This window comes from Channa argus, chromosome 19, assembly GCF_033026475.1.
Source record: "Channa argus isolate prfri chromosome 19, Channa argus male v1.0, whole genome shotgun sequence".
Lineage (NCBI taxonomy): Eukaryota > Metazoa > Chordata > Actinopteri > Anabantiformes > Channidae > Channa > Channa argus.
The window spans coordinates 15109155-15134416 of NC_090215.1; the positions used below are offsets into that span (position 1 = coordinate 15109155).

At 38.6% G+C, this 25262-nt stretch overlaps 2 protein-coding genes across 6 annotated transcripts in view; both read left to right on the forward strand.

The window, feature by feature from the left end:
- Positions 1-2758: 2758 nt before the first annotated feature.
- nfx1 (nuclear transcription factor, X-box binding 1) lies at positions 2759-14331 on the forward strand. 4 transcript variants are annotated; one of them, XM_067486533.1, is made up of 23 exons: positions 2761-3031; positions 3875-4813; positions 5250-5411; positions 5785-5862; positions 6016-6121; positions 6477-6548; positions 6673-6812; positions 6921-7020; positions 7146-7363; positions 8661-8758; positions 8841-8871; positions 8968-9050; positions 9603-9711; positions 9874-9993; positions 10067-10146; positions 10234-10467; positions 10993-11066; positions 11149-11250; positions 11690-11827; positions 12027-12093; positions 13357-13502; positions 13602-13706; positions 13914-14331. In XM_067486533.1, exons 1-23 carry the CDS (start codon positions 3013-3015, stop codon positions 13987-13989), a joined length of 3297 nt encoding a protein of 1098 aa, XP_067342634.1. In that variant the 5' UTR covers positions 2761-3012; the 3' UTR covers positions 13990-14331. The 4 variants fall into 4 exon arrangements, 3 of the variants coding, with proteins under 3 accessions (XP_067342636.1, XP_067342635.1, XP_067342634.1); XM_067486535.1 differs by lacking the exons at positions 13357-13502; positions 13602-13706 and having other exon boundaries at positions 2760-3031; XM_067486534.1 differs by lacking the exons at positions 13602-13706; positions 13914-14331 and having other exon boundaries at positions 2760-3031; positions 13274-13411.
- Positions 14332-15941: 1610 nt separating this feature from the next.
- smarcd3b (SWI/SNF related, matrix associated, actin dependent regulator of chromatin, subfamily d, member 3b) overlaps positions 15942-25262 on the forward strand; it is a 39447-nt gene continuing 30126 nt past the window's right edge. Inside the window, exon 1 of one of the 2 annotated variants that reach the window (XM_067486731.1) lies at positions 15942-16183. In XM_067486731.1, coding sequence (XP_067342832.1) covers positions 16172-16183 — 12 coding nt within the window. In that variant the 5' untranslated portion in view covers positions 15942-16171. Of the gene's footprint in view, positions 16184-22258; positions 22515-25262 lie in introns of those variants that run through there. The other variant, XM_067486732.1, reaches the window with a different exon arrangement.

Genomic DNA, 25262 nt, shown 5'->3' on the forward strand with positions numbered 1-25262 from the left:
AGGTTTTTAACATATGAAGTAAAAACCTAGAAAATTACTGCACCGACGAACAATTTCAGTGCAAAGTTTGCCAATTTTATTGTAAGCATGTGACACTGTTGATGTTTTTAGGGTTGGTCCCGGCTTTAATGTTGGTATGGTGGTAACAGTTAACTAAAATATTCATCACTGTTAGTGTCATTAAGGCTAGATTCATCTTCCTAGGCTAACAGCAGCATGCTCAGACAAAACACAACATCTGGTTGTAGGGAGGTTGCCAATACTAGCCACAAACATTAATCTATACACATACTTTAATATAGCTGACAAAATGGGATTTTTACAATATGCTTTCTGTGAATCGAGTAAGTGTTAGTCAAGTAGCTGCCCAAAGAAGGATCTTTGGAGTTTACAATCTGTCATTGTCAACAGACCGAATAAAATTCATGTCTTGGATCTCTGAAATTACAGCTTCTCATGTTTCTGGCTCTGGGAGAGTGTGTATGGTTAAGCTATTTGACCTAAATTCAGTTCAGTTCATTTAAAACTCCATTCTCCCCAAGGGAATCTGATTTAATACACATGTAGGTTAATCCACCGTACAGTGAAATTCATCTACGTATGTTTAAAGGCAAAACATGCGTAAAAACAGCGCTGAAGCAAGGAGGAAGTGAGTTGTCCTATGGGCCCACAGACATTTGTACATTTATAGGTTTATGTGTCCAGTACAGGCCTTTCAGAGCATCACCAGGAAAGGATATATTTTTGTACATAAATACTATATATAGACTATATTTGTAGTTTATTGACCTTTTTCCATTTTACCCAGCCCAGTATAAAGTTTTTATTACTACTTGTACTACTTAAAAATGTCTATTATTTACTAGTTTTTAATTCTATTTCACTGCAAATATAGTCATTTTTCAAATTAAGGCGTCACGTAAAATAGCCCACAGCAGGTGTTGTAAGACATAAATGTGTTGTTAGACTCCTAAATTAGCAGAATTATCCACATTTTGACCTAAAAACAGAGAAGATTGCAAATTATTTGATTACAGTCAAATAGTACAAAGACAAAATATCAAATGTTGAAACTAAACTTTTTATACTCACCTCTTCTTTTAACAACACTGTGTAACTACAGGAACTGAGGAGACTAATTTTATAGTTTTGCAAGCAAGCAAGTTTTTCCAATGCTTGCTTGTTAAAAGATTTTAACTGCTCTGCAGTTTGAGCCCACCTTTGTCATATTTTTGGATTCAGGCAGGCAGAACTCTTTCATTGTTGAGCCATGCTGTTGCTGAAATAAGGAAGACCTTCCCTGAAAAATATCTCATGTGGATGGCAGCAAATGTTGCTCCCAACCTGTATATAACATTTAATGTTAACAACGCCTTCACAAATGTGCCATCTGACAATGCCGTGCGCACAAGTGCACCCCAACATCTCGGATACCGGCTTTAGAATTGTGTGCTGAAATAAAACCTCTCCTATTAAGCCTGAAGGACACGGCTTCCATGATTTCCAAGAAACCATCTTAAATTAGTTCAGGCCCAAAGAAGGCAGTAGCATTTTTGGATCTTGATTATATGTGTCATTCTCTTTGCATGCATAGTCCTAAACAGGCAGCACGGTCGTGGAGTGGTTAGTATTGCTGCCTCAGAGCTAGAAGGTTGCAGGTTTGTGTCCCTGGCCGACTGTGGCCTTTCTGAAGTTTCCATGTTCTCCCTTTCCTTGCCCGGGTTTTCTCCAAGTACTCCAGTTTCCTCCCCACAGTCCAAAGACATGCATGTTAAGTTATTGGATGATTCTAAACTCTAGATCCATAGGTGGAGGGGACAGCAAGGAGTAAACAGGGCAACATGGTAAAACACAGGTGCGACAATATAAACAATGTATATGTTTCTAACAGCTAAATATTTATTTAATGTCTATTTACTACTTATAAATGAGAATATATTATAATACTAGTGATTTCGCCTCCTGGTGTAATGTAATCAGAAATTCCTCAATAGTCTATATAGTAGATCCCCAAAATACGAAGCGCCCTCTTGTGGACATGCTATTGTATTTTTCTTTCCTTTCTTTTATAATTAATTCAGGTCAAACTTTATGCTTTTGACTAGAAATATTTTATCTGCTAATTATTAAAAATCATTTTAATTGTAATAATTAGTTATTTGATTCGATAACTATACAAAATTTGACCAATCTGTCTATCTACAATGGACCAAACCATAACAATACATGTCAGATGGAAGTTTTTGACTCAAGATTCAAACAACTTTATTGATCCCATAGGAAAATTGTGTTGCCTTGTTAAAGCTGCTTTCCACGTCAGAAAGTAGAAAGAAAAGAAGAACAAATCACCAAACCAAGACATAAACAAGTACAAGTACAAACTACTGATCAATAAGTAGGAAAAAAACAGCTAGAGGAGTAAACATAAATTAAATAAAAATAATAAAAACAGTACTATTTGTCATTTTGACCATTTAGTCGCCCTCCGTTTTACAGAAGGGGGATGAGTTGTACAGATTAATGGCCACTGGGGAAAAGGATCTTCAGTAAGTATTTTCTGACATCATGGGCTAAATTTTGTTTTTTGTCCTTTCGGCTTATCCCGTGAGTTCAGGGTCGCCACAGCGGGTCATTGTCCGCATGTTGATTTGGCAGTTTTTACGCCGGATGACCTTCTGACGCAACCCTCCCTGATTTCTACCGGGCTTGGACCGGCACCGCAAATACCGCTTGTATTTTGAAAACCACTAAAGGAAGTTCCGGTTTTCATTGCTAGCTTGCTAGCGTGACAGGACGTGTGCTAGCTTTTAGCTACTGTTCATAAGCTGCGTAGAAGTAGGAGGATATTTGTTCAGGCTTTCGAGGAGTTCTTCTCCTTTGAAACAAACAGAAAGCCGGTGAAAAGCAAGATATTATTGTTGAGTGCCTTTGGCACGCGTGTCACCTTTTGGAAAAAAATCTGCTTGTCATCAAACTTCTTTCGAGGGAGAAGCAACAGCCAGTTCAAACTGAATGGCTGAGGGCTCCTCAGGTAACTCGTTAAAATGCTGTGTAAATATTTCTTCTAACTAAATAGTAACTACGTCTCATTACACCTGAATGTTTTAAATCATTTATTACTAAATCGGGCTACCTGTATTACCTACTAGCGTTGTTTGTACTTACTAGCGTTAGCTAGTTTTGTTGTGTTATTAACGATAGCTAACATGAACTTTCGGCTTACATTAGCCAGCTGAACTAGCAGCTGATTTTTTTTTCAATTTTTAATATAGATTTGCTTTACTTAGAGGTTGCTAACATTAGCCTAGCATCTCACTGTACAGTAGTCCGGCTGTTAGCATTAGATGTAATGACATGTGACAATGCACTTTGAAATCCTACAGTAAACCTGAGTTCGGATACAGGATAAGGAGCTAATAATTCTATAACTAGTCTGTAATACAATTTACATCTAACTGGCTAGCTATTACTAACAAGTAATACAATTAATTTATGCAGAATATTCACAGAAAGACATGGATTTGTTTTAAAAGTTTATAGAGAGTGCCGTGGTTTATGAGCCACAACGTCCCTCTCGTTCATTTTCATCAAAGATCCACCGACGAATACTAACAGGTGACCTACTGGTGACATAAGGCTGCATTAGACTTAAATGTTTATCAGAAATGTTTATTTAGAAAATTACTATTAGGCAATTGGTCGTTATTACAATTCCTATATATCAAATATTAGAAGCTGCTGTTTTACAGGTGTAGTCATCATAATGAAGCTAAAAATGTTTTTGTAGTTGCTTCTGTTAAACTTATTTAATGCAACTCTTGGATGTGGCACACAGGTCTTAGGCCTTTAACTCTGCCACTTTTTCTTGTTGCAGACCCACCTGACCTTAATCCAGATGAAACGTCACATCCAAAGCCAAATCAGAACAAATCTAGACGAGGCCGCCCCAGGCACAATGATGATAAAAACCTGAGTGATAGTAATAGTTGTGACTTCTCTCACCCTTATGGATACGTTCATCAGAGCTTTAAACCTCAGTTTAGTCATAGTCATTCAAATTATGCAGAGCATCAGCATCCTCCCTACCGAGGGGAGGATGGAGCCAGATGGCGAGGCAGAGGTAGAGGGAAAAGAGAAGGAAATAGAGGTTTAAATGGGAGTTTAACTGGATCTGCTTCCTGGTGGCAAAGACCTGGAGGGGATTCTGGCCCATACAGTGGCAGCAACAGAGGCATGGGCGGCTACCAGTCAGGTCCACATGCCTTTGATGGGCCCGATAGTACACATTGGCGAAGACAAGATCTAAGCAGAAATGTTAAGCAAAACAATGAAGACCAAGACGTGCAGGTAAAAAATCCCAGAAAGTTTAGCCAGGAGCAGAGAAGAGGAGAGCAAATTAAGAAAGCCACTCATGGGGAGAACAACACTTCAGTAGTAAATCAGAGATCAGATGTCACCAAAGGAGAAACTCAATCCTCAGAAATCAGAGAAAGAACTCAGAGGAATAGAACAGGCCCAGAACCTCAACGTGATGATCATCAGAGAAAACACACTGAGGCAAAGCGACGACAAGGACCAATCAAGCCACCCAAACCACAATCTCAAGATGAGGTGGGCTCAGAAAAAGGAGCCAGTGGCCAAGGTGAGTCAGATTATGGCCGACCATCTCAGGATCCTGCCTGTAAAAATGGAAAAGGCTCAGGACGTCACACAGCCCTCCAGGCCAGAGGAGGGAGACGAACACACCATCAACAATACAGGGCGGGCCAGAGGAACTGGAACAAGATACCGGAGAGCAAGGAGACGCAGACAGGTTGGACTGAATTTACCTGAAAACGTTGAAGATTTACCAACAAATTTTTATCATGTAGAACAGGAGTTCTCATTATACCAACTGGTCACTTGTAACATTTAGCAAGTATTTGTACTGTCTCTGTCTATTGTAATATTGATGTAAAATTTTATGTTTTTACATGCCTTGCTGATACTATACCCAGAATGCTAATGTTCCTAATTTGTTTCCTTGTTGACGTGAAATATACAGAAACGTTGACAATATCACATTTGGATGTGAGCCTTTTCCATGTGACTATTTTTTTTAAATAGTCTGTGCATTGTTCTCCAATCATCACCCTGTATATTAGAATAGTATATTTAATATGTTCAGAAGATTTTCAAAGTTTTTTTATATAGGTATGTCGCGATCATGTCTTTTTGTCTTCTGAACCTGTGATCCCTTCCTTCTACAGGGTGTTTGATTGAACAGCTCTCTGAAGAGAAGTATGAATGCATGGTGTGCTGTGATATCATCCGACTAATGGCCCCAGTGTGGAGTTGCCAGAGCTGCTTCCATGTCTTCCACCTGAACTGCATCAAGAAATGGGCTCGATCCCCAGCCTCACAGGCAGACGGTGTGACCCCTTAAATAACATCTGAAAGTTTTACACTCTGCTTTCTTACAACTTTATGCAGCTAAACAGGGGTCCTCATAACTCAATTCTCTGTGATGTATAGTAATACTATATAAACAATACTGTATTTGCAATACAAAGGTGGTTCTTGCATCCCTGTTCACAAAATAACACTGTCCCATTACCATTTTGCCAGACTTGGTACAAGTACTTACATTTGAGTACTTGGGTAATATTGGACCTGATACTCAAAACAGGTATTGGTATGGGAGACCCCTAGCTCACATTCCTGCTGCTTCAATAGTGTGTTTTATTTCATTACAACAGATGTGAAGGTTGTGTAAAACTGTATTTATGTTTTTATTGCTGTCAGATTCACCTGAAGGTTGGCGTTGTCCAGCGTGCCAGAATGTTAAACTGAAACAACCAACGTCTTACACCTGCTTCTGTGGTGAGTTGCAGTTTCGTTCCTGCATTGTAATGTGTCGTGTTGGATAATTTCCAACTTTCCTCTCCTGGCACATTTTTAGATTCGTCTTACCGGTTAAATCTGTCACCAAAACTAAGTGAAACAGGGACATTTTAATATACGTGTTATTGGCAGGTAAAGTGACAAACCCAGAATGGCAGCGTAGTGAGATTCCCCACAGCTGTGGTGACATGTGTGGAAAGAAAAGAAGCGGTGTGGACTGCAATCATCCCTGTAACATGTGAGCCTCAAAAATCAGAATTCAATAATAAGTTATTGGCAATATCTGATCCTGTTTCTGTATATTATGCTTGATATTATAGAAGATGGGGGTTTTAAAGCACCAAATGTTGCCAATTTAATCATTTTGTTGAGATTGCATTGTTTTACGTGATGTGTAATCTTGGCGGGGAAATGAGAAAATGTTATGCACATGGCATTAAAACTTAATGCAACTGACATTCATTTTCTGGTATTACTCTGTACAAATTTGCATAAGGTGTGAAGTCTGTGACATTAGGGAGTATATGCTTTAAATGGCTTACTTTATGTATGGAGTATTTGTCATAATTTAAAAATTTTATTTCTCTTTTTAGCTTATGTCACCCTGGACCTTGTCCCCAGTGTCCTGCCTTTATAACAAAATCCTGCATCTGTGGGAAGACCAGGTACTTAATCTTTTGTGTGCATTTCCTTTTTTTTCATTATGTTTGTGTTTTTGACCTCTGAGTTTCCCAACAGTTTGGTTTCTCATTTTTTGACACCTAACTTTTAATTGAATGGCGTTTCTAGTCAACCAGTGCGCTGCGGCCAGGCTACAATGCTGCAGTGTGACAAAGTATGTGGTGCTCTACTCAACTGTGCTGAACACACTTGCACCCAGGTGTGCCACAGTGGGGCATGTCAGCCCTGCCAGCTGCAGATTGAGCAGTGTAAGTATCATTTTGACAAAATCAGTTTGTTTAACATTGTGACTGATCAAATGAATCATAGTGTTGTATTTTTAGAATAAATGAAAAATCTGTTTTAACTGTCTTTAGTTTGTTACTGTGGAACCACAACTCGTCAAGTCCCGTGTGGCACAGATAAAGAAGGATTTGATGGCTTGGGACATTTCTCCTGTCAAAAAATATGTGGCAAGTAAGTCTGCCCATGTAGAACTAATGATGATATAATCAAAAGAATTCAAAATCTTTTATTTCACTTTCATTGACATTTCCCATCATTGCCTGAAATACTGTATTTTCTTAATTTTCTCTGTTTAGGATGTTGAACTGTAAAGCCCACCAGTGTCAGCAGTTCTGCCACCCTGGTCCATGCCAGCCATGCCCACGCTCCGTGACCCTGGTGAAGACGTGTCCCTGTGGTCAGACACCACTGACCAAACTCCTGGAACTGGGCTGTTCAGAACGAAAAAGCTGCTCTGATCCCATCCCTTCCTGTGGGAAGACCTGCAACAAACCACTGGCTTGTGGCTCCAGTGGTAAGGAAACGAAACAAAGTGTCTCAACCAGATTAGGGATGTCCTGCTACCACTTTTTCTTAGACTGAGAACAAGTGCAAGCACTTGCATTTGGGTAAATGCTGATACTGAGTACTGATACAAGTACTGAACTGTTGTGTTTTTAGTATTTCTTGCTGGACATTAAAATCTTCATCCATCCAATGTACAGTTAAGCTAATGGGAGACACAACCAATATCTGCTTGTAATATTAGTGGTGACATGAAAACTAAGACTTTAAAAGACTGGACAGTTCACACTTAAACAAGGTTTGTCTGAGTGTCACAGACAAACCTAGATTCGTCTCAAACCTTTTTATTAAAGGGGCACACCTAAGTGTGCGAAAACAAATATGTTGGTAAGAAAATAAATAGATGAACACAGCACAGATTTGGAGAGAGGTCTTGAGAGTGGAGAGTCACGGTTATACAGACTGTAGAGTCTACAGAGAAATATAGAAGTTAAAGAACAATTGTAAAAGTAAAGCCCATGGCAGAGCTTGCAGTTGGCTATACTTTGGACGTTGTCATTAATTTTAAAATGCCTCCAAACAACAGATAGTGTTCTGCCTCCATCTATCTGCTCGCCCAACATGTGGTTGATGCAGTATATGGTGCGATATCTGAGATATTTTCTGAGAGTATACCTAAACAAGGGCAGTATCAGATTATTGAGACAACCCCAAACTACTAGTCTTCTAAAATAGATAAACATTACCTCATAGGTATGCATATATAAATAATTAACATAAGAGACTGTAAATGGCTAGGGATGGGAACTGACACTAGCTTTATGAAAGGTCTGAAAACAGGATGTAAAACCAAAAAAGATCCTAAAACCTTTTAACATTACAATAAGTGGACATTTTGTAATTGTAGTTGTAAAACTATTCACAGAAAGCCGTAAAGTATTTAGTTGATAAGAAAAACAGAGAAACCATCAATTGTCAGTGTGTCAGGCTTTTGTCTGTCCAAATTTTGGGCTTTCAAATCTTCTTAGTTTTTTTTTTTTTTCTTTTCTTTTTTTAAACTATATTTAAACTATTCATGAGAAGACAATGTGTCTGTTTTTAACTGGGTCTTAAAGTCTATATTTGTTTTTACACTCTAACTCTGTGCAAATGCTTGTCACTAAAGCAGGTCCCATATAAAAAAAAAAATATAGATATATATCTATATATATATCTAAATTTAATTTTAACTCCGTCTCGGTGATCTAAAATTTTCTGTTCACTGTTTTGACAGTTCCTTAAGAATAAATTAACTTTTTTGAATTTAGACACCATTCATCTGTGTGAGAAGCTGTGTCATGAGGACAGCTGTGGGCCTTGCTCTCTGACCTCTACTATTAGGTGCAGATGTGGCTCCAAGACAAAGGTAGGCAGGCACATCCGTAGCAGAACATGATTGTTTTATTTGTGACAGATTTGAAGGGTTCAGTATCTGATTTGTGTTTTAGGAGGTTCCATGTGCAACAGTCCAAAAAGAAGGTGAGTTTTTGGCGCAATCAGATAAAATGTATGTAAAATCACTACCTACCTGACTTGTTTTGTAGTATTTACTTTTTGACCGCTTTTGGATTTCAGATGAACTTGTCTTCACCTGTGAGAAGCGCTGCAGCAAGAAACGCTCCTGTGGCCGACATAAGTGTGGCGAGCTTTGCTGTGTGGTCAGTATTCACTGAATTCATGTAAACGTTTGTCTAATTATAAATTTAACCTCACCGCACATAGTGCTAAATAATTCATGGTTACAAATGTGTTCTGCTAAGTCTTTTAATACTGCAAAATTTAGCAAACAAAACCTTAGCAGAACCTTAAGGTTATGCAATGTCACAATTTGTGCAAGTAGTCTACTTAACTTTACTTGATTAAATCTATACAGCAATGTAGATTTCCCTACCAATTAGCAGCAACCAGTAGCTGTCTGAGAACCTACATTTTTTTGTTACAATTTTCTCTGGTCATTGGGTACAAGTTTAGAAAATAACATCATCTTTCCTATACTGAAAAGCATAGCTTTAAGAAATTGTCTTTTTCAGTAGTGACAAAAATTACTTTATTTTATTGTTAAATGGGAACAGTGGGCAGACCTGAAATTTAATTTCAGCTTGCATCAGTAATAAAAGTTTTGAAAGTTGTTCCAGTGCATTCAAGGTATCACAATCAGTGGAATAAATTAGTAGGAGTTCACCAGACATATGGTTTCGGTGTCCATCCAGGCCGCAGAGCACAGGTGCTCTCTGATCTGTGGCTACAAGCTCAGCTGTGGTCTCCACCGCTGCCAGGACCCATGTCACCGTGGAAACTGTGAAACCTGCTGGCAGTCCAGTGAGTCCTGCAGTCATATCCTCTGGTCCAAAAGCACTGTATTTATGAGTCAAGTTTTAAACGGGCCATATAGCTATTCTGTTGTTTTTAAAAGTGAAAAAAAAGCTCCTTTTGAAGTTTTTAACTCCTTTTTGTTTCGGTTTGCGGTGTGATGATTTATAGGTTTTGATGAGCTGACATGTCACTGTGGGCTCACTGTGTTGTACCCACCCATCCCCTGTGGCACAAAACCACCAGAATGTAAAAACCTGTGTACAAGAAGACATGAGTGTGAACACCCAGGTAAGCTAAAACAATAACTGTTCCGACTGCTGTTGTATACAGAAACTGCTAGTAACACTTGCCTCTCAATTAGTGTTTCACAACTGCCACAATGACGAGAAGTGTCCCCCCTGCACATATCTCACTCAGAAATGGTGCATGGGAAAACACGAGGTAACTTCCCCTGAGCTCACAAGTTTTAGTGAATCCTTCTGCGTTTATTATTCCTGTGCTTGAAGCTCTCTCTCGTTCATCCCACAGCAACGCAGCAACATCCCATGTCATCTGCAAGACATTTCTTGTGGCCTAATATGTAATAAAACACTGGCATGTGAAATGCACCGCTGCAGACGGATTTGTCACCGGGGTGATTGCTTGACAGAAGCTGCCAGCTGCCAACAGCCCTGCACGCTCCCTCGTCCAGACTGTGGCCATCCATGCTCTGCTCCCTGTCATAAAGGCACCAGCTGCCCACGCACCACCTGTATCGCCAAGGTAAAAAACACTCCCACTGAGAACCGCTGGACTTCTAGTGGCTTAAAAAAAGCAGGCTACCATGTTTGTGTAGCTGTTACATCAAGGGCTGTATTCACTGAGAGCTGAGCCATATATTTCCGAAATATATAATAAATAATTTGTCTACTCTGTCTCTTAGTGAATAAATTTACTTTATAAGTTTTGTCACATCTCTTGATTTTTGAAGGGTTTGTTTTACAGTCCAGCTGGATATTACTGTTGGCCATATGGAGGCTACTAGCAGCTGATGACTACTCCTTATTAATGTGGAACTGTCAAAAATGCTTAATTTGGCTGAAATAATAACGTAAGTGGCAGTTCTCCAAACTCAAGACCCTAACAAACAGACGTTTCACAGCTGCAGGAATTCTTTATACGAGCACCGGCAGACTTTCCAAAAAGTAACATTTGTCTGCTTACACAAACCGTGTGTGCCAGAATGAGGTCAAATCCCCCATATGTTTTACACTTGTATTGGAGTTTAAATATTCACACTTTTTACAGGTAGATCTACAGTGTGAATGTGGTCGAAGAAAGGAAACTGTTGTCTGCTCAGAGGCAGCCAGTTCATATCAGAGGTCAGTGTGAAAGTTTCTGTCTTCGCGTATTTGTGTTTTTAATATAAATTGGGTAAAATGTAGTTTAACCTCTATGCTGCAGGTATGCAGCTATCACCATGGCTAGTAAGCTGTCAGACATGCAGCTCGGTGACTCTATGGAAATCGGACAATTCCTCTCCAAGAAGGAGCTCAAACAGACCAGGTAGAATAATGGAGAGTCATTATCTTCTGTTAATAAAACGTAACATTGTATGAAAGAGAGATTTTGACGCTTGGGAGATTCAAGATTTATCGACAAAACAAAAAAGTAACAACTCATTAGAGGTCATTGTTTGCAGGGATGTTATTGATTTGAGGTGATGCATCTTGCATGCTATCATTTTAATTAACATTATTTAAATGTTTTGCACTGAAATTGATTTCCTGTTCACATGACTGAAAAGCATTTGTTTGTGGTTTAATATTGAAAAATATTGATCAGAGGTTTGCATTTAATGGATTACATGCGCTGCAAAGTTGACGGAGCTACTTAGAACGATATGATTTGTAAGAGGATTTATTTTAGCACAGATAAACTGTGCAAAGCACCCATCCTAATGTTATGAAGCAAACCCTGTGATGTTTGTTCAAATGTGTCTCAGGCTTGAATGTGATGAAGAATGTGCGACTCTGGAGAGAAACAAGCGCTTGGCTGAGGCTTTGCAGATAGATGCGTCTTCTGACCCCTTCAGTGTCCGTTCCACCTCTGTGTTCAGCAACAGTCTTAAAGAAGATGCTAGGTCTGTTCTCGACACATCTGTGATTATTTTTCTGTTTTCTTTTTAATAAAACTAGCTGTTATTGGCTGTTAAAATATAAAATATTACACATTCTTTGTACAGTTTTTCCAATATCCAAAAAACACATGAGGTACCTTACTGAAACCTTTAATCTTTCCTTTTTATACTTTAAAAAAAAAATCTATTTATTATTTTTTAGAAAAGATCTAAAATTTGTGACTGAGGTGGAAGAAGAGATCAGGAATCTCGTAGAGCTTGTTAATAAGGTAAGATGAACCTCTGCTGTGTCTGATTAAATGTCTTTACGTGCACTCTAATAAATGTCACATCACTAATTCTCAATTGATAACTTTCATCTTCCTGCCTCAGTCAGCACACAACACTATTAAAGTTAATGATAAAATATAGCCTACCTGATGATACTGCCCTTTTCTATCTGTGACATACATGTATGAATCTAAACCCACAAACATGTTTATACCAGCTGTGCATGTCTGTATGCAGGACTAAAACTTGCTAAAACCTTCTGCTTGGGTGTCTGCTGTTGAAAGAGTTTCTGTCCTTGTGTCTTAATTTTCTGCTGTTACTGACCTCATTTTGTACAATTGGTCTTTTTTGAATTAAGATGGTTAAATCTTATAGAAACATTTAGTGAAATACTTTCCTACTTGCTTCTGATAAAGAAGATCTCCTGGTTTTATGCTAGCTGTTGTTTTCCAAACAACATTATTTAACTAACTTAACTATTAAACTGACATTATTATTTTACTACTATAAAATTCCGGTCAAACATTCTCCGTGACCCTCCCTACCTACAAATTAAAGGCAGCAACATGTGCTCAAAAATATATGGATTTTTAACCCATATGTTGTAAAGCTGTCATTCCAGTACCACTTGTCATTAATGAGGGTTTTCCACAATAAATTTCAAACTGGCTGAAAGGATTTACTCCCATCAGCCACAAGACCAACCCACATTCTGCATTTAGGTTGAGGTCTGTGCAGGACTGTCACGTTGCTCCTGAGAGGCCTTCATTGTCCCTTTAAAACAGCAAAAGGGCCTTTTCCAAACAATTGGAAGGATACAAGTTTCTGAAATGGCTTTGTATGCTGTGGTCTCAAAGGAAATCTTAAGTAGAACTAAGGGGACAACAACAATATAAAATAAACAACCCCTGAGTGTGGACAATAAATGTGTCTGCTCCTCTCTCTGTAGCGGGGAGGAAGGAGCTGTAGATTCCAACCTTTGTGGCTTTTGACTCGATAAAATGAAGCTGGGTCTTGATCCCAGCTGCCATCACTGATTGCATAAATAAAAGAAGTTTTTAATTAATTGAATGGATAATTGTTCATACAGAATAATTTTTTAGATCAGCATATTTTAACTTGTTTCTCAATTAAGGTACTTTGTATCAAGTTGTGTGTAACGGTCTTCAAAATTAACAGAAATTCCACAAGATGGTCAGTGAGGCTAGAAGAGCTTCTCTGTAGAAATCCCTATGGAACATAAGCATTTCTGATGTCTGCAGGGAAAACAGCCAAAGAGAAGTCACTGTTTCCCGCCCATGAACAGAGAACACCGAAAGATCATCCATGAGCTGGCTGAGGTGTACAGCGTGGATAGTATGAGCTACGACAGCGAGCCCAAACGCAACGTGGTGATCACAGCCCACAAGTAGGACTGTTTCCAATGACTGGATTATCAATGCTGATGCAAAAATGTAACTCTTAATTGTAGATTTGAGGGTGGGACCATTTTTCTGATCATTTTAAGGGGGAAATCGGCCTGTCCAAACTCAACCCTGACGTCGCTTATTGAGAGAGAGACAGCTGCCAGAGCCCCTCCTCCCATCGCTCATATTAAACAGCAAAGCAGCAAGTACGTCTTCTCCTGTGGTTACTGTACACCACATGGAAAGTCACGTGTCTGGGTTCCTACAATAGTCCAAATGTCCATCACACTGTACTCTTACTAACTCACTTTAAGTTCTTATGGAGAAAGATGAATTACTGTCTTTTTAAGTAACATTTTGCCTAGATTTTACTCCCTGTCAATTAATTATTTTCCTTTTGATTCTACTTCCAGGTCTAGCAGTGGAAGCACCTGGTCGAAGATGGTTAAAGAAGAGCCTGTTATAGATTATTTTGATGTCCAGGACTAAATTTGGGTCCAACTAAGGAGGAAACCTCAGGACCTGTTTATAATGTTTTCATCTTTGTTCATCAAAGATCAGTTGGAACTGCTGTTGTTTTCAGAATCAAATACAATTCTGTTTGAATAGGTCTTAAAATGTGATCACTTCCTGTAAACACCCACACGTGATAAATCTGAGAAAGCAGGAAGTGAGTCCTCAGTCGAGGCTTATTTCTGATTTTCAGATATTGAGGTTAATTGGGATTTGGTCATTCTTCTTTTGAATAGCTCCTGGGTGTTTTCTCTCCCTTCTTTGTCTTCAGCCACTCCCTCACTAATGCCAAATTAATAAAAACGGAATTATTCCATATTTAAGACCTACTGAAATTATTTCATTCACCAGCTTTAAAAGCTCATCACTTTCCAAAAAAAATGCTCATATTTCAGTTTATACTTCATCATTTGAACGCTCCAGCAGTACACCAAACTTTTTTTTTTTCTGCCATGGGATATGATTTGTTCTTTCTGGTGTTGAGCCAAGGCTTCAGTATTAAACCTCTGCGGATTGAATTTGTGGGTGGGTAGAACTGGGCTGCACTGCAGAAATGAAGCCTTTGTTTGAAACAAGGGGGGGTTGGCCCGCCTGACTGTTTTGAACCCATTCTCTAGCTGATGGGCCACTTTAGTCCTTGCCCCTAGAGCCTGCGAGGTACAGTGTAAGTTTATGTGCTGACGAAAGATTTGTTATTGATGACGAGAAACTGACCCCATGTCAGCAGGTTCTGATCCAAATTGATAGTTAGCTTTTAATCACATGTAGCACAGAATATAAATAAATAAATAAATAAACTGCAGAATATGTGTTCTTAAAATGTTTTGGAAGTAATAAGCAATAGTACTCAGGTTTTAAGAAACTTAATCAAAATAGAAACAGTCAACTCTTGTTGAGGTTGGCAGATCCATTGGATGACTTTTGGTTCACTTAGAAGTGCAATGTCAAATTTCCCTAAGCCCCCCATTCTACACAGCAGAAATTATCATTTTATTTTGGTAGCGTTTAAAATATATCATGGTATTTTATCATTTTATCAAATAGCTGCATTTAGTTTGCTTAGTTTTATATAATTTCATCATGCATGTTTGGTTGTAGCAGTTTCTAGCTAATTGCTTAATTAGTGAGTAATTTATGATTTATAAAGAATTTGTAATAACTAATTAGATGATTTTGGTTAACAGTGAAGATATCTTTCCTACCGTTTATCATTTAATTTTGGTAAAAATAGCAGAGTCAGAATTCATAAAGATGGTGACATTTAGAAGGAAACTCAAATCCTTTATTGCTCCTTTAAGACAAAGCAAGGGGCAATGAGGATATAGTCATTTGATAACTAATGAATGCCAAATATGCTTTTATGTTTTTCTCAAATAGTGTTACCTACACATGTTTAAAACAATATTTTGCAGCCCTACAGACACAGCTAAACCAAACTAAAGACACAAAAGACAACTTAAACTATAGTAATAAATTAATAAATTCCTGTAAGATGTTAATAAATGGATAGCCACATATATATATATATATATATATATATATATATATATATATATATATATATATATATATATATATATATATATATATATATGGTCTAAAAATCATTGCTAAAAAAATTACTTCTAACTTATGACACACAAAGTGGTTTGGGAGCTGATACTGCTTCTCTCTGTCTAGTTATGAGGTTTTATTTACAGAGGATTTAACTCATATTTAACAAAATATATGATATATTTTTGCCCACCTTTTCTAGGTGCAGAATGAGCCACAATCACCACTGTCGCTGCTTCAGAAAAAATCTCCCTCAAACACTGCCCCTAAAACGCGCTCATGAGAATAATTTGCAGACACTCCCTGCCACTGGTAATTTTTCATTATATCGACTCTCCAGCAGAGACCGCGCCTGCGCTCCTGCTCCCTTCCGAGCAAGGCTTCACCAATCCTGGCTCTGGTTCCATCCCCGGCTCGGCGTCCCACAGGCCAGTGCTAATAAGTCGCCTAGCTGCTCAGTAATGGGGAAGTGATAGGGAGACGCTGCTGCCTTAAAGCCGTGAGGAAGTTGAGGAGTGAAGGGAAGCTCCGCGCCGGACCGGACATCTCCACGGAGATACATCCTACAGTTGCTGTTGTTGAGTAGCCGATAAAGCGCATAGTGATGGAGAGAAAGGTATGGATGCTTACGCTGCCTTGTGATACATTAGCACGTTTGTTTTATTCCACATCACTTTGCCTCGCCGAGTCTGTGCTGGTCAGTATCCGCATCCACCATTAAAACTACTCTTTGCATAATTTCTAAATCCAGCAGGCGCGTTTCCAGCCGGATTAGTGCGCACTGGAGTTTTTTTTTCACCTCGTCGATCTGTAATTTATTGTGCATCTAAAAAAAAAAAAAAAAAAAAAAAAAAAAAAAAAAAAAAGAAAAAAAATTGCCAGAATGAATTTCCACCTCACGGTGTGTTTAGGCTCATTCCGAGGCGTACATTATAGTGGCACGGTGCACAATGTAGTGGAGAATATTTAGCATGGAGTGTGGCTGGGAATAATTAAGGGGTCTTTAGGCTACAGTAGCTCTGTCTGCATCATCACACACCACAGTGTATAGTTGCAGCACCTCACCCCTCCACCTCTACCTCCCACCCCTCCCCGTTTTCCAGCCGACGCAGACACCCGCGCTGCTTGTTAACCTTGACTGGTGTGGGAAACAGATACTTGGGAGTAATCGAGGGGATGCGCCGGTGAAGCCGACGAGACTCCTATTTCCACACGCATGTTTTTAATTCATTTCTCCTCACCCAAATCACCTAAACCTCCCTCCCGCTTGAGTGATTCAGGAGGCTCACAGTAATATGATGGGGCCTCATCCAGGGCTATCGGTGCCCAACAAGTCTGCAAAGTGTGTTTGGGATTTTTAGGGAAAGTTTAAGTCTCACTGCCAATAATCCGCTGGCAGGCGGTGGGAGCACACAGCACCAGGAGAGGAATTTGGGGTGTGCAGCGGAAGCCAGATTTACTTTTGCTGATTCAGAGGAAAATATCTTAATTATATTCCATTGGTCACTTCAGAAGGAACAAAAGCTGCTTTTTTACATGTTTATAGAACTGTCAACCTTTTAGAAAACCACTAAACTGTATTTTACAACGTCAGAGATTATGGACAATATACATTTTTAATTTCTTGGTAGGACTCGGATGAGAGGATCAGTGATAGATTAATCTATTATGGCTGTTATAGATGCATCTACCTAGCAGCTAGATAGCCTAGCTTAGCATGTAGCTATTTCAAACTGGTTCGTCCTTATTGCTTAAGATCAGCCTAGCTACTTCCACCTGCTTCAGCCACTGTTTCAGACTTTTTGATATACATTGTATTAGACTAATCTACATTTTGCTTTTTAACTTGAATAATCCAAGTTAGACAGTTTCACAGAATGAATACAGACTTACTTTAAGTGTAAATAGTTACCCACCATACTTTAGGCTAACTTGGGATCCATGCTGTTTCCATGGTAACAAGTGGTGCCAATTTGCAAAAAAGGAAGAATCATAATTGTGGTTTACTACTAATAATAATAATACTTTGGAACAAGTATTGAGAAAGCAAGAGTTGTTGTTTTTTTCCGTTGTATTATTTTATTTATTTTTTGCTGAACCTGTGAAATTCTTCCAGGAAGTGTGAGCTTCCTGCTGGAGGAAACATGATTGCTCAGTCATGTTATTTTTAGTTTTTAAAAGACCCCAATTTAACCAGAATTGATAATAAATTAGTCTGAAAGATAGTCATGAACTATTGCAGCTTTTTACATTATATACAGGTCGACGTCTATATGAAGTTATAATAAGCCATAGTAAAAATTCTGCTGAGCTAAGCTAAACATCTACTTGCTGTAGCTTTCAGGCTGAATAGACAGAATATTTCTCAATATCCCAATAACCAGGCAAAGAAAGAGACATAATAGACATGAGAATCCGACTTTTCAGCTTACTCTCTGAAATAAAGCCATAACATGTTCATTTTTCTTATGTATTGTTCTATGATGAAGTGAATGAACTTCTCTGTTTTGGAATTAAGGCTCCACAAAAATCCAAAAAGCCAGCCAGCATGTCTCTCTTGTTAAGCTACAGCTAGCAGCAGTTTAGCATAATTAGCAATAAGACTAGAATCGAGGGGAAACATCTAGCTAAAGCACAGTAAACGACGAATATGAAATAAAACACATTTACTATCTTATTAAGCTGTTTTAAAAGTACTTGTTGGCTAGCTGTTTTCCATGGTTCGAATCTTTATCCTAGGCTAAGCTAACCGGTTTCTGGTTGTTGCTTGATATTTACTAGCTACACCCTACAGGCATTTGACTACATTATTGTGATTTAACTCTGAGAAAGAAAGCAAAAAAGTACATTTCTCAAAATGTGAGCATATTCTTTGAAAAACATCTTTCGTACTGTGCATTTTATCTTTTAATCTCATTCTCAAAAATTACGTGAAGGTTAGGCGACTGCATAGCTTATTTTCTTTGTTCTCAGTTTCTGAATCCCAAGGTCTTTTACAACTCTTTACTGCCCCTTTTACATTTTTTCACCTGTTGTAAAATAAAAATGTCTCTTATCTTACTATCACGTTATTGCTTCTTCAGTGCGGAAGCAAAGCTGGACTGTAAAACCAAAGGCTTTAAGCATCTTAATAGTGCAGAATATTTCAGTCAGCATGTTTTTCGATTTCGAGTGTTCGTCGTGCGATAATAACTGTAAATGTGTGGAATTTATTGCAAGTTTGAAAGGGTTTCTGCGGTGTCAGCCTCTCTCCATCTTTCCTGCTCCAGTTTCATGTATAGGACCGTTGAGTTATGGAGGACTCGATGACTCAGCTGCTTGCTGTTTTCAAAGAGAACATCATGCTCTATATGGATAAGCAAGCCAGACACAGGCCAGAGTGTAGTTAGCCAACAAAGAATTTTGCGTAACCTTTATCATTTCAGCTTGTATATGGTTTTCAATAGATTTTGTCTTACAGTAATTCCATTCATTGTTCCTGTGGCAAAGATGTTTTTCCAGAAAGAATTTACATTACATTTCCATACAAGGTACAAGAATGTCCCACGTCTTCTACTTGTCCTCTTTCTCTTGCCTCAAAGCTTCTATAGTTAGCTTGAGTTGTTTTATGATCTTTTTTTTTAAAGTGAGGGATGAATGGTAGCATGCTTTTTTTTTTTATTTTAATGTTTGTGGTTAAGGCTTTCAGAGTGAGTGAAGAATCACCAGCTGGATTAAAAAAAATAGCTACATTTTAAGGCTCCAGTCGCCCCTGACCAAATTCCTTGCACAGATTTTCCCTTCAAAAGGAGAACAGTCCCATCAATATGAAAGGTGTCGCCATACTGTAGCTCCTGAGGTCTAATAGAGGATCGGTTCCTTATATCGAGTGCTGATACTTTAAGGAAAGCTGCACAGGACCCCCTACACATGTACATCCCCGTCACTCTGTTTACAATTTAGTTTGGGAGACTCATCAAGGTCAATCAATGGGAACGAGGCTTCAGCTCTACAGTATCCCATTTCTTTTAACTTCTCTGCGAATAGTGATTATACAAACTGGAAGCCGTACACATTTGGCTCTGTTTCCTAAATAACAGGTCACCCAATTAAATTTTCCCTGTCTTTGTGTTTGGTGTTATTTGCATGGATAAATGGACAATGGAGCACTTCCTTTTTGGGCTTGTGAGGAATGTGCTGGTTCAATGGCTGTTTGTTAGAAACAAATGAACAGAAACAAATGAACAACTCAGGAAAAGTAATAAAAACTGTTGAATTCACAAAATATTTGAGCTGGTATGATAAGTGAGTTCATTCAAAGGTTATTCTGCACAACAATTTTATTAATCAAGTAATTTTTTTAACTGCAGTATGCAGGTTCCAACTTTTGAAATTGTTGCTTTTCTCCCACTTTTGTGATGTCAGTTAAATATTTTCATTGGTTTTGGACTGAAAATGCAATCTAAAGATATTCTATTAATCTGTGGCAGGTGTTTGGATTTTTTCAAAATTCTTTGGACAAAACAGATAATGAATCAGGAATGTATTCTACAGATTGATCCACAAATAAAATAAATTGTCACATGATATATAGTTTTGCAGAATTTCTTAAAGTAACAACAATGTTCATGTCTGCAGTATAGTAATGCAGTGTTTGTCAAAGTGTGATATAAGGTCTGCTGTTCTTTAAATAGTGGTGTAGCTCTGCCATATTTTGCACAAACATACAGTGTATCTGCAACCACAATACTGAAGATGAATTTGATATAATTTCCAGGCTTTAAACACATTTCTCACAGCCCTCTGAACCTCTACTGTCATTCCCAAAGTGAGATTGTGGATTTTTATAGTTTTAAGTACAGCGCTTTATAACCTAATTACACATGACACCGTCCCTTCTACCGACAGATTATAACTGTTTTTTATAATTACTGCTATGTTACCTAAAGCAATAAGTGTTGTTGTTTTTTTGTTTGTTTTTTTTTCAGTTTCATATTATTACCTTTTATAATGTAGTGTTAGCTGTCCGTCGAGATTGTGCACTCTACTCACAGACAAACTGTCTGGGCTGTAATGTTGCTACAGTTCACAGAGCTGCTGGTTGACCCATTTAGATGTTAACACTCAATCCTGCACCATGCTCTGCCGGAGACTGCGGTGCATTTAAAGCTTGATAAATTTAAACCAACATATACAGCAGCGACATCTAGTAATAGTGTGAGTGTGGATGGCAGAGACAAACTTGCAAATAAATGTAATTGCAAACATTTTAATCATTTCATGGACATTTTTCGAATGTGGGTCAGGACTGTATGAATTTGTATACGTATGTTTAAAGTCAACACTTGTTGTCGGGATGCAGTAGTCTGATGATTATTTTCTGCATCGGCCACTCCATCAATTTTCAACAGTCCAAAACCCATAAATTTAGATTTTTCATTTCTCATGCAGTTTTTTTACAGTGCACATACCAACCCTGCCCTCGTTCTGTCGGCTCTCTCACCCGTCCTGAATGGGCAGAGAGGTGCTGAAAGATCAGGGCTAATACTTAGCATGGACTTAGAAAGGGGGGGAGGAAGGGGAAGGTAAAGGCAGACAGGGTTTGGTGGGGGAGGAATTATTCAGAGAATCCTTCCAGTTTTCTTTATGGTATTTGGTAAGGTTTATTCTTAGTGACTGCCTGTTTTTCACTGTATATCTGAGCTGACCCTGGTGACCTCCCTGCTGACTCACACGGTAAACCAAAGCCTTTTCTGTCTCAAAAATACGGCGTATCCTTTTAGTTGAAGAAGTTTTAGCTCTGAAGTACTTTCTCTTTATGTTCACAAGCTGCTGCTCCACTTTTAAAGTCATTGCAGTCTGTGTTGCTCTGCTTCGATTGGCTGTTAGCTTTGGGCACAAGGCAGATTATCCCGTTGTCATAGCTACAGCAAACAGGAAATGCCCCAAAGCAGGTAATACTTCAGGCTTGTTCCAGTGTATTGCTTGTCACTTGCAGGGAAAAGTCGCCTCATTACTGTTTCTCTCTCTTTCTCCCTCTTTCCACTCCCACAATGCCTCCGTGTTTTTATGGAGCAGTCAAGGAGTTGAACCATAAACAGTCTGGCTAAAGATGCTTTGTCCCAAACCGAAATCCAAGGTTGACCCAAAACTCCGTGTCTGCAGCTTCTTAGGTTAGGTGCTTAACATAGCTCTGGAACAAAAATATCCACAGGAACACTAATGCTTTGTGCAACCTCATTGTTTCTCCACAATATGTTGTACCGAAATACAAATATCGGCAGATGTCCCATTATTTTCAGCCATCATGGGAGACTTTTTTTTCTCTCTCTCTTCACAGGTTTCCCTTCGTTACATATGCTTAGCCGCGCAAAATCGAACCCGAAATTTATTTCTCCCCTCCTTAATCCCCCTTAGTGAAGGTGCAGATCTCCGCGCTTTTGTACAGCCCCTTTGATGGCAGCTGATGGCCATTGAGTAGCTTTCGGAGCGCTCTGGTCTTTAAGCAGCTTCAGCTTGGTTTTGTGTGCAGCTCTTAAACTGAATAAAGAGAAGAGAGAGGCCCAGCAGTGGGAGGGAATTAGGCTTTCTTCATGCCCTAGTCCATATTCCCCCTAGTGCACCCCATCTGTCTGTGACAATAATGTTGACGAAGGCAGGTTCGTGGTTTCTGGTATGTAAACGTTGCCACTGGGAACTGTACGTTACATATCAGCACTGGTGTAAATGTTTGTACTTTTTTCTCTATTTTGGATTTTTCTACTGAGCTAAAATGCAGGAAAAGAGTCCAAAATGCATTGCATCGTGGACTAAAGGAGAGCAAAACTTTAAACAAACTGCTTGACTTACAGGCAATTTACTTTCACATTTCGACAACTTTGGCATGTTTGATTGAATACATTATCTTCTAAAGCAGCTCTGATTAGAGGCAACATAAGTACCTCATTTTTTGAATAAGGCTAGTGATGGTAAGTAACTAAATACATTTACTCAAATACTGTACTTCTGCTTGACTTAAGTGTTTTTGTTTTATACATTTAATATTGTAGTTTTTTGTTTCACTATATTTATCTGACACCTTTAGTTACTTTACAGATGCAAATACTAAATATAATGAATTAATAAATGATGATGTATGTTATGGTGTACGTTATTATGATGTTATTGATAAAACCCATGGCAATACATACAATGATTAAATTTGGCTCCCACTCTATGATCTGTGCTACTCTTTTTCCACACCATGTCTGTACAGTAACAGTAATCTTTGTTATTTATTAATGAGAAATTGATCATTACCATAATTTTCAACTTTAAAGTTTGTTTAGAGGACAAATGTGAAAGGAGTTCACAACAGATATTTTCAGTTTTTAAACAGGAGTTCCCAATGATTTTTGATTGTATTGATACTGAGAGTATATTTCTGAATGGAAGAAATTATTTTAATGCTGATTGATTTTTTTTTAATTAATTTCTCAGAAAAAGATTTCTTGATGTTGTTCACTCCTAAACATAAGGCTTGAACCTTTCGATATCTGCATAAACATTTTATGAGGGACATGGGAAACAAATCTGGATTTGAGTTGTATATTCATGTTATCAACAGCACCAGTAGTAGTTCAGTAGTGTTTGATTTAATTTACAGCAGCTGAGATGAACCAGAGTGTATATACAAGAGTTTTTGCCCAGACTCCTGTTATACATGTATAACAACAATGTTCGTTTGTCTCCAAGGTTCCAGCTTTTGGCCAGCATACTGATTCAGTAGTAACTGGACCTTTCAGATACAGGTGTATTTCGACTACGATCATTTAAGAACATTCACTGCACTCAGATGATCTTTTTTCAGTTTCACATATTTAATGAAATTATTTTCACGTTGAGACGAAAGAGTATTTTTAGGCTTTTTTTTTTGTCAAAAAGCTCCATTACACCGACCCTGCTTCGATCATAAAGTGAAGATTTTTTACCACCCTTGGCAGAAGAAGTTGACTCCACCACGCCCTTAAGGTTTTAGTAGTTTTAGTAGATGTTCCAATAAATGAGAAAGTACCAAGTAATCAACAGATACATTGATGATAAAAATAACTGCAAGTTACAGCCATACTCTTCAGAATCTGTCATTTTGAAGGTTTTATGGTGTTGAGTATTTCACACAGTGGTTTTATTCATGTATTTCTTGAGAACTCTGTGGGGTATCCTTGATTTTCCATCAGTGAGATACACTGTAAAATGATCGTCATTTCCAATTTTGCAGGTAAAAAACAGTTTGACCTAACAAAGTGCGAGTATGAGCTTCTTGTCTTCCTTTTCCATGTGTCTTGGTTTCCATTCCTGTATATTTATTCTTAGTACAGCCAGGCCCTGACAATGGATCCTTGCCTGGCTGTTTGCTCCCTCTGTTGGTCATTAATAATACTACTGCTGCTCCTTTACCCCCTGCTACCCCCCTCTGTACCCCTGTCTGCTACACATTGGGACATTAACATTTGGTGAGACTGACTGGCTTTGGTGAGAGAGGCAGTGGGGGTCCAGCAGGGGGTACTCCTATGCTCAAGGCTCGTTTTGCAGCGCCCAAGCTGCCAGATCTCTTTGTTATCGTTGAATGCCTACATGCTGTTGCTGGAGAAACCAGGAGACTGGCCCAATCTCTGAATCTTCATGGATAAGCTTGACAGATTGAGGTTTCGACCTTTTGGCAATTTGAGATGCACACCTTAAAGCTTAAAGCTTTTCATATGTTATGTAATATGAGGTTTGTCTGATCCATATCGTCAGTGTTGACTGATATAGTTGCAGTTTTTGACTGAAGTGAGCACAAAGATGGATTGAGGCAGCAGTAAGGATATTTGCAGAGAGGTCTGAGTTCTTCATGTTCCTGAAAACCTCCCAGGTTAATGGAAGCAGTTCGCCCATCTCAACAGCAGGTGTCACCACGAAGCTAACTAATCCTAAAGCAGTCAGCCACACATGGGAGTGTCAGTGTTTAAATCAATGAGCTGATTTCAATTATCAGGGATGTGAAGAAAGTTTGAAGGATTTGCACTTTGATGGTTGGATTGCTGCTGCTCCTTTCCTTGGAGTACTTTCCATAATGGTGGCATTGCATCATGTAAAGCATGCATTTAAAAAAGACTGGATTCTTTTTGATGCATGTGAGGGACAGCGTGTTCGCCACAAGGTCATGACCTCAGGCTTAGAGGTCACAGGACTGCTAACCAGCTCTTCATACAATAACCACAGTATACTTCTCAGTGTTGACCATATTTGGAGCTTAACTTTCTTTCCTAACACATATTGCTTGCACGTTGCCCGTTTGGACAAGCTTGTCCAAATATGGTAACAATTTACGTGTTACCTTTGTTAAAATTGTCAAGGCCGATTTCCTTTTTACTTTTTCACATGGTTTGACACTTTACTACCATTTTGAGACCAGCAGAACAGGAAACCACAACGGTGACAATTTGCCGTCAATAGCCAAACCCCCTTTAAACCTGCCCCACGTCCCCTCCTTTGTCATTCAGATAACCTCATGAATATTTCACTCTCTTGATCTGACTACTGGAAGAAGGGTAGGAGAGAAAGAGTGGCTAAAGAAGAAAGAGACATGAAATAGTCATAATCTTTAGTGTGATGCAGGTTTTAGTCTGAGTAATGACCTGTGTTGCGATGTAATTGGAGTGTGTCACATCACAACCTAGAAACAAGAGCACACA